The sequence below is a fragment of the Diaphorina citri genome, unplaced genomic scaffold (genome assembly GCF_000475195.1).
Source record: "Diaphorina citri unplaced genomic scaffold, Diaci psyllid genome assembly version 1.1 scaffold762, whole genome shotgun sequence".
NCBI classification, from domain to species: Eukaryota; Metazoa; Arthropoda; class Insecta; order Hemiptera; family Psyllidae; genus Diaphorina; species Diaphorina citri.
The window spans coordinates 37,506-46,845 of record NW_007378195.1 but is presented as its reverse complement, the minus strand read 5'-3'; the positions used below and the strand labels follow the sequence as shown (position 1 = coordinate 46,845).

At 35.1% G+C, this 9,340-nt stretch overlaps 4 protein-coding genes and 1 non-coding gene across 5 annotated transcripts in view; 4 read left to right on the top strand and 1 right to left on the bottom strand.

Annotated features, from left to right (window-relative positions):
* The window catches only part of LOC103511880 (mitochondrial uncoupling protein Bmcp), a 3,374-nt gene extending 1,805 nt beyond the window's left edge, over window positions 1–1,569 (top strand). The window contains exons 4-5 of the mRNA XM_026825499.1: window positions 223–324; window positions 468–1,569. Of these exons, the coding sequence (XP_026681300.1) occupies window positions 223–324; window positions 468–587 (222 nt within the window). The 3' untranslated portion in view covers window positions 588–1,569. The remainder of the gene's footprint in view (window positions 1–222; window positions 325–467) is intronic.
* Window positions 1,570–2,449: 880 nt separating this feature from the next.
* LOC103511879 (membrane magnesium transporter 1) lies at window positions 2,450–4,128 on the bottom strand. Its single transcript, XM_026825507.1, has 3 exons — window positions 3,912–4,128; window positions 3,302–3,311; window positions 2,450–2,916 (listed from the first exon to the last, which is right to left on the bottom strand). The coding sequence occupies exons 1-3, from the start codon at window positions 4,005–4,007 to the stop codon at window positions 2,684–2,686; spliced, it is 339 nt and encodes a 112-aa protein (XP_026681308.1). The 5' UTR covers window positions 4,008–4,128; the 3' UTR covers window positions 2,450–2,683.
* On the top strand, window positions 3,080–3,785 carry LOC113468534 (mitochondrial uncoupling protein Bmcp-like). Its single transcript, XM_026825506.1, has 2 exons — window positions 3,080–3,332; window positions 3,610–3,785. Exons 1-2 carry the CDS (start codon window positions 3,269–3,271, stop codon window positions 3,759–3,761), a joined length of 216 nt encoding a protein of 71 aa, XP_026681307.1. The 5' UTR covers window positions 3,080–3,268; the 3' UTR covers window positions 3,762–3,785.
* Window positions 4,129–4,749: 621 nt separating the features above from the next.
* On the top strand, window positions 4,750–8,691 carry LOC103511878 (40S ribosomal protein S12; the record flags this gene model as incomplete). Its single annotated transcript, NM_001297683.1, is given in 3 exon segments — window positions 4,750–4,881; window positions 5,054–5,258; window positions 8,620–8,691. Coding segments are annotated over 3 exon segments (409 nt in total), but the record flags the coding sequence as incomplete, so codon positions are not given.
* On the top strand, window positions 5,504–5,579 carry LOC113468536. Its single transcript, XR_003392257.1, has one exon. It is a non-coding gene; the product is annotated as a small nucleolar RNA Me28S-Cm2645 (small nucleolar RNA).
* Window positions 8,692–9,340: the final 649 nt, after the last annotated feature.

The following is a 9,340-nucleotide window of genomic DNA, read 5'->3' as shown; positions in this document are numbered from 1 at the left end:
TTTAAATTCAATCCCCTTTTTTTTTTATTCCCAACTTTTCATTTCCCCCAAATTTTTTTTTTTTTTTTTTTTTTTTTTTTTTTTTTATTACAAGTATTATTAAACATGTCTTAATTTGCAATCTGCAATCTGCTATTACATAATACCTATTTATGTAATTCTATAGGCATTATGTACCCTGGTGTTTCCAACATTTCATATTTTTCTCAAGGTGTGCTCTGAAATTTTTTTCTTCTTTCATTTCAGACCAGACTTATGAATCAAAAACATCTGAAGAACCAACACGTCCGAGTGTACAAGGGGAGTATTGACTGTATGCTTCAGGTAAGATTTTCCAATCTTCTTTCAAAAAGTGGGTAAGTCTGGTGAGCCCTGGGATTATTGTGATAGAAAATTTATTATGAGCAGTATACTGCTCTAATATTGTTGTTATTATTATACCTTTTTGTTACGAATTTTTGTTGCAGACCATCAAACATGAGGGTTTTATGGCCTTGTACAAAGGGTTCATACCCACCTGGGTAAGAATGGGGCCATGGAATATTATATTCTTCATAACATATGAACAACTGAAGAAGCATTTCTAAAGTGAAATATTCTCACATGGAAAACGTTGCATTTATTGAAACCCATTTACTCCTTAGATTTAGAAACCACACATGTTTTGATTAATTTCATTAATGTGCTACTAACATGGCTGTATAGAAGGCATGTTGGGAGATAATGAAATACTATTTGGCTGTTTGCTGCTGAGCATAGGTAGAATATTAAGGTTGACTGCTTGTTGGGAAAATAATGAACACTTGCCTATTTGCAGATACATACTCGGAATACATTTATAATTATTCATTTCAATAATTACTGTGTACAAAATGACTTAGTATCAGACAAAAGGAAACTGACATTCCGATTTTTGATCCATTTCACAGGTCTACAAAACAAATCAAACTGTGAGTTTCAAGCCAATTTTTACTCTCTTTTTGTTATTTTTTTTATGGTTCTGAATTTATAGATGACCACTGTTTTTTACATGGATAGGTTTGGATGACACAGCTTGATCTATTCTGTAAACTTTTGTTATTGTTAGGAATCATTCCATTCATTAAGTACCTATTTACTTAATTATGTGTGCTTTAATTGACATCATTATCATTAGTTTTAATGTTAATCCACTACCTATGTTTAATATGTTTCCCAGAGGCATCAAACATGCCTTTCAATTATTTCTTTAGTGATTTTCCCAAGCTTTGAAGCAACTTTTTTCACACTGTTCTCAGTTTTGATGTTGTGCACTTGTAGTGATGTAATAGCTTCTGGAAATAATCTTGCCTTTTTGTGGCACTTGTCCCTCATTAGAGCATTTTTAAATTTAGGAATTATTTCTGAAAATGAAATTCACATTTTTAGAAAGTAAAACAAATATCTTATAGATACATACCTATTGTTAATGTGTAATATCTAATATTTTATTAACTTTTGTACTTTTCTGAACAATTCTGAATTGTGTCCTAGTTTTTCCTTTATTTTGTAACTGTGATACAATAAAATAAGCTAAACTCTACTTTTTTATGATTGGTTATTTTATTTTCAAAAAGGTGCTTTAAAAATTGTAAAAGTTATTATTTAAACTGGATTACCAGTGTGTGTCCATGTGGACCATTGACCCTAGCCTAACCCTTTACCATTAACCCCACTGAGACTGCAACCCTAGGATCAGTGTCTCCATAATCAGTGTGTGTCCATGTGGACCATTGACCCTAGCCTAACCCTTTACCATTAACCCCACTGAGACTGCAACCCTAGGATCAGTGTCTCCATAACAGCATGGTTTGTTTATTCAATTTTCTCTTCAGTTTGGGGCTGGGCTAGGGTTAAGGCTCCATTGTGGATGTCTACTAAGACTCAGCAGATTCATAACTTCCCTCTTTGAATATCTCATGACACACCCCTGGTACCTATACGCTATGTGAATTAGTTACTGACTAGAATGAACATCTACTTAGAAGAGGTACCACATTAAAATGATGAAGAAAATTATCATAAAATATCAGTCCCCCTCTCCCCTTTCAATTGAACCACAAATTATTGTCTCTAACTTCCCTCTTTGAATATCTCATGACACACCCCTGGTATACGCTATGTGAATTAGTTACTGACTAGAATGAACATATACTTAGAAGCAGTGGCGTAGCGTGGTCTTAACTTCCCTCTTTGAATATCTCATGACACACCCCTGGTATACGCTATGTGAATTAGTTACTGACTAGAATGAACATATACTTAGAAGAGGTACCACATTAAAATGATGAAGAAAATTATCATAAAATATCAGTCCCCCTCTCCCCTTTCAATTAAACCACAAATTATTGTCTTACTTTCACCCACATTGTAAGTGTAGACAGACACCTACTTTTGAACACACACATCCTTATTTAAAGTCAATATTTAAGGGTATTTGAGTAAATTTTGAGTGTATGGCCGCCATACACGCCCTACATGGACGCTATGCCACTGCTTAGAAGAGGTACCACATTAAAATGATGAAGAAAATTATCATAAAATATCAGTCCCCTTCTCCCCTTTCAATTAAACCACAAATTATTGACTTACTTTCACCCACATTGTAAGTGTAGACAGACACCTACTTTTGAACACACACATCCCCTCAATTTCAAAGAAAACATTATTCTTCATTGAGTGCTTTGTTGATTGATGTCGGGTCGTAGGCAGGTGATAGAGAACGGCCCCTATGATTGAACATGTAGAAAGATGGAATATTTCGCAGAGTTTCCCATGACTTGTTCTCCAGCTCCTCAGTGGCTCTGATTTCTTTCAAATCCCCTGCTATGTAAATAATAGCATACATGCATACAATGAGACTAACAATACCTTGAAAAATTAGACTAGGTATTTCATCTTATACAGCTTTTTTTAGAGGTTTGATAGAGGGAACTGTGGGGGTGGGGGGTGCAATCTAGAAAGTTCAGGGTTCCGCAAAGATGTTCACCTTTTGAAAAGGGTTCCGCGGGCCAAACTAATTAAGAAACACTGCTCTAGAGTTCCAAGGGTTAGGTGGTAGATCTACCTAGGAATGCTTTCAGGTAATCCAGTTTAACCTTCCATTCAAGAGGGGTTACCCCTTGCAAAGTGAGAAGTTCTCTATGTTCTATAAAGCCCTGAGATCAGTTTTATTTATTACCCAACTCACTCATCTGTTGAATAAAGTATTATTTTCTTTGTTTGTGCACAGAATTGATTGAAGAATTCAATGGGAAATAGTGATTGGAGACCTTTCATTTACGGAGGTCTTGCTTCAATTACTGCTGAATTTGGTAAGATTTGTAGCATTGAAATTTTCTTAATAAAGTATTATAGAATTTAGGCATTAAACTTCTAGAACTGTACTGGGGGTTGTCAATATCAGATATTTTACTTACCTATACAGTCATACACATGTCTTTGGCACAGTGTGAGTTTCAGCTTGCTTAAAAAATATTTAGATATTGTATCTGACGTTCAAGTTTAAATATAGGTACCAAAATCACTAAGTTGTAAGGACCACTGTTAATGAATTAAAACTTGATTATTATTATTATTTATTTTTTTTAGGAACTTTTCCAATTGACACCGCCAAAACACGTCTTCAAGTTCAGGGTCAGCAGTTAGATCAGCAGTATGCTAAACTGAAGTACCGTGGTATGACAGATGTCCTTTTGCAGATCTCCAGAAAAGATGGATTCTGGGCTTTATACAGTGGGTGAGTGTGTATTATCCATGCAGTTAAAAAGAAGAAGAAGAAAGAAGAAAAAGAAAAATTCTGTTGGTCCTCATTTTTCCTGCTCTATGACTTTGAAACACCACCCAAGTAAGCGCAACTGATCTATTGGGTAACCTATCAGGATCTCAAAAACACCTGAGGACTTACGTTGAGCAGCTGAAACAGCAGCATGTACTAAGAAACAAATTCCAATGGTCAGAATTATTTTATGATATCCTGTGGATGCCATTTTCCTATTTAAATAGTTGACAGGATTTATTATATCTAGAAAATAAGGATAAAGCTTATCGTCTTATCCTTTTAAATTTCAATTTAAATTTAAAACAACTTTCTAGAGTTTCTAGCACTTTTTCGATGTTCGATGTTTCCATCGAAAGAAAAACATCGATGTTGACATCGATGTTTTTGTTCCGATGTATCGATGTTTTCAAAACATCGATGTCGATGTCCCAACCCTAAGAAGACCTGCTCAGTGCTAGTTAGGGATGGGATATTCGACTCTTTTTGAATATTCGAATACCACGATTCGATTCTTTTCAAATATTCGACTCAAAGAATCGACTCTAAAAGAATCGCTATTCTTTTGTAGGCGGGGGAGACTAAAATGGGGAATGAAAAAACAAAACTAAAAACAACTAAAATTGTAGTTGTACAGGGCACGGCAACGTAGGTACAACCTCGACTCTTCAAAGAATCGCGACTCTTCAAAGAATCGCGATTCTTTGAATTTAAGAATCGCGATTCACGATTCTTTTGAAATATTCGACTCTTTGAATCGACTCAGAGAATATTTACCCATCCCTAACCATATCACAGGAGTCTAGTAGGCTTGGGTAATGTGAGTGGTCTTGTGAAGTTGCCCGCTTTTTGAGTCAATCCAAACATTGTCTTAAAAATAGAGTTTCAAACCCAAATAAATACATACCTATCTTAGTCATCTTGTCTGATTGTTATTACTTTGGTATTTTCAGGGATAATGTACCTTCCGCCAATGATGAGGGTGTAAGTGACATCAACAAAGCCCTGCAGCAAGTTCTGAAGACAGCCAGAGCTCATGATGGTCTTGCCAAAGGTCTTCATGAAGCTGCTAAGGCTCTTGACAGGTAAGGAACTTTGAGTATTATTTGGGGGGGGGGGAGTAAGAGGAAATCAATGCATCCCTAGTAACAAACATTTCATGAACTTTGTTTTTGATTATCAAGCTCATTATTTGCTATTTAAGAAAATGAAACATTGTAAATTTCCAGTTTTTAATTATCCATGGTTTATTTACAGGAGAGAGGCACAACTGTGTGTTCTTGCTGACAACTGTGATGAGCCAGCATACAAGAAATTGGTGCAAGCCTTGTGCAGTGAGCATCAGATTCCCCTCATCAAAGTGGACAACAACAAGAAGCTTGGTGAATGGGCTGGTCTGAGCAAACTGGACAACATGGGCAAGGCAAGAAAGGTGGTTGGCTGTTCCTGTGTTGTCATTAAGGTGAGAAACTGGTTTTTAATAATATGTAGTAGAAAATCAACACAGGTCTTATCTGTGAATTATAATAAAAGTTGAACTCTCTGAGACTGCCCTTGATGATGTTAGAATGAAAAAAGTGTGCACTTTGAAGTGAAGAAGTATGTGTTTTAGGTTTAGAACCAGGACAAATAAGGGGGGGGGGGTATGTTTACCAACCAAAAAAGGACAGTGAAATGTTAGGAACAAGCAAGGCTCTCCATAGGTTTGTTCAAGTGATGACAATCAGATAGGGACAAATGATCTATGTGATTATTTTATCTGGATAGTAGATATCTGATGAACAAACCTCTGATTAGCCTAGCTTAGTTAGAAACCTAATGAAGACAAATGAGAATCAATATTGTGTGAAGTCTCCTCGGCTTTTTCATTGGCCTCTTGCTCAATGAAAGCCATCATGTGCTTGATTTGCTTCTGAACATCCGCATCGCTTAAAGCCATGACTGAAAAAAGATATTAACTCACCAAAAGTATAGGTAACAGAAAAGAAAAACTTTCAAATTCCAAGCTGGAAAAAATTGCACTGATAACTTGGAATACTTGGATTGATTACCTACGCCCAATCTCTTGAAGTCTTGACCTTGACTCCCAATCAATCAGCTGTTTAGTTACAATGTTGCCAGGGCACATTTTTACGTAGGTAGTCGTATTTTTTTATATTCGTTTTTGCAGAAACTTACGGTGTGTTTATGTACCAGGCTAGGATGAGCTCGGACGACGTGAGATAGCTGTCCCGGCGGCAATTTTTAAAATTTATTTTATATTTATTTTTGTTTGAAATTACAGGAGCCACAAGGGGTCAGAAATGACTTCTGGGACACATTGTATGATCTGTTTTCGTTGTCAAACAAATTTATATTTTGTTTATCTTTAAGTAGATATATATTTAAATTTATAAATTAATTTAAATTATTATATACATAAGTACCTATATTATATTTTTTGTGATTTAAATTTCAACCCAAGCCTTGTTTTATTTTTGAAAACAGAACTATTTCTTATGTCTGGATGTTGTTGACCTTGGTAACAAGTTCAAGTTTTCTTCCACCAGAAATGTTGACTTTCCCAGCATTTTTATGAGAGAATCGAACTCAAGACCTGTGTGTCTCTCTCCCCCCCCTCCCCCTTTAAGGGGCTTTAACACTACGGACAGTAGGTCATGCGCACCGAATTGGGCCAGCCACTCACTATTAGGTAGATCTGGTCAGATCTACCTGATGACTCTGATGAGCACACACACTATCAGAAGAAAGAAACTGATCAGGTGTACCTGTCAGGTCTATCTGATAGCGAGTGGCTGGCCTTATTTCTCTTTTCTAATGAGCTAGGTGAATAAAGAAATAATAAGATAACTATTTTCAATTTATAAAATTATTTTTAAAATTTATTATTCACTGAATTGTTTGTAAAATATTTACATTTGATGATATAATGAAAGAAAAAGCACAAAATTAATTTTATACTCATTTATTTTATAGTAGATGAAACAAATTTTACGAGATTTTAAAAATTAGTAGATTTTAAACGTCATTTTGGAAATAAATATTACCTACATTATTTAGGATGGTTCCACACTGAAAGATAAAATGTAATATTTTTCTATGCATTTTTTGTCAAACTCGATGCAACTTAAATTCTTGTGGAGGTATCCTTGAATTTTAGGCAAGATCAAAGTCATTGGTGTTCGTTCTGTTTCCTGCATAATTATGTATCGAAAATACATCCCTAATTATTTATCTAAGTATATCAACAATATGGCTTTAGGTAAGTTCAGCTAACGAGTACCCATTTTCCCCCCCCCCCCCCCCCACAAAAAAAAGTTTGCAAATTACTGCCTGCCAACACATTTGCTAAATTGCGCCAAAGTGTAATATATTAATTTATTATTAATTTTATTACTATAACAATGGTCAAGAGTAAGACGTATACAAGTAGACAGCTGTCTGTGTCGATCTACATTTTAAAGTTTAAACGTAAGGTACCTAGGTAAAATAATAAAATTCACGTCAACACTTAGAAAGAGTAAACAAACCCAGAAATAAAGAAAGGATGAAAGGGGTTCGTAAAGTCTTTCCTAATTTATTTCTCAAAAATGATGTTAAATATTTTTCGAAAAATGAATATTCATAAAGTTAATTATTTTAAATCAAAAAAATATTATAAACAAAAAGATTTCACAAAGAAAATAACGTCTTGCTCCATTGTGAGTTTTTCTTCTTGATTTTAACTTCAAATTGAGTAAAATGTTTGTTTATTTATTTTATATTCAATTTCAAAGTTATTTTTTTATACTATTATTATTATTTTTATTGAAGATAAAACCCAAACAAGAAAGGGGTTCCTGGGGTTTTTGCAAGAAAGTAATTGTTTTTGAAAAACAAGCTTCTTTTCTTTAATAGAAAGCGAGTTCTGAATCTCGTTAGGTACCTACCTAGTTTTTGCAAGAAAGTAATTGTTTTTGAAAAACAAGCTTCTTTTCTTTAATAGAAAGCGAGTTCTGAATCTCGTTAGGTACCTACCTACATATTTTGCATTTACTCTGTTCTACTTTACATTCTCTTCATAACACAGTAATTTCATTTTATCCTAATGAGCATATCTAGGTGTGTGGCCATTGGAAAAAGTGGTATGACCATTAGCTAGGGTAGCATGCCCATTGTGGACTTTCCTTAAACTACTATGTCCAAAGGTTCGACAAGCGTCGGAACCAGAAATGTAAGAGAAACCAGATACTGGTTGAGTGCCCTTGGGACCAGGTCTAATTCGCCGTCCAGTTGTGTTACTTTGAACCGCTCCCCCGTTGTTTAGATTTCCCCCGCTCGAGGGCAAATAGAAAACATTTGGGGTGGGACTGGAGGCGAGAAGCTCTAGCTATAGTTCTGTTACCGGAATAGGTTTCATGTTCTGTTGTTGTGTCCGCATGATGAACTCATCATCGGAAAACGTTTTCTGATATTCATGCTCTTTGCGACTCATGGCTCTTTTGTTCCACTTGTAGTCTTTGAGTGCACCCTGTAGACGATGCCTGTACTTATACAGCAGAAGGCAAATAATAGCAATGATAGCCACAGTCGTGCCGCACACTGCACCGATAATAGCTTGCTTTCTAGCAGACCAAGACACTGATTAAACCAGCCTTTCCAAAAGTTTTGTTCAAGTGATGACAAACAGATAGGGACAAATGATCTATGTGATTATTATATCTGATAGTAGATATCTGATGAACAAACCCTAGTGCTTCCTGCACCCACTCTTAGGAGTTGTGTAAAGAATGGATTGGTTCATTTTCATCCAACCACTGTAACTTTCTGTTATTTTGTTTCAGGACTATGGTGAGGAAACCCAAGAACTTGATGTCCTGCAGGAATACATTAAAGCCTTGGGAAATGCTGCCTAATTTGTTATTTATTTTTTTAATAAATGTTTATAAAAAGTAAAAAAAAAAAAAAAACTTGTTTTTCTTCAATCATAGTTCATACTATAAATTTACAGATATTAACTGAGATTAACATGTGCTCCCCCTTTACCGAGGTTTGAGAGGCTGTATCATGAGGAATTACACAATGGCAGTGTCTCGAGGATGACACAATTCAACTATTCCTTCTGTTTAGTCAGAAGTGAATTCTGTGCTGATATTAGAAAGGGAATTCTCTTGCTAGAAGAACTATTTAAAACAGAGACAGAAGATATTGATAGAAAAAGAGATTACCTATATTATCTAGCTATTGGTAATGCTAGAATAAAGGTGAGTTAGATGCAAATATGTAAGTTCCTATAACCCAATGAAAATATTGAAATGAGAAAACCAAACAAAAATAAAATTGCTTGTTATATTGATAAGTATTTTTGAATATAAAGATTATTTGAGGCCTGTAAAAGTCCAGTGACATAGGATCATCTCAAATCTACACACCCAGAAAAGTATACCCACAAATTCCTTGTTCTTGAATTACTTATTATTCTGCTCTCAATTACTTTAATTGAAATGGCCCTTCTCTTGGGCACCTATGAAATGATTGTTGACCTCTGAGAGTCTGAGATAGTAC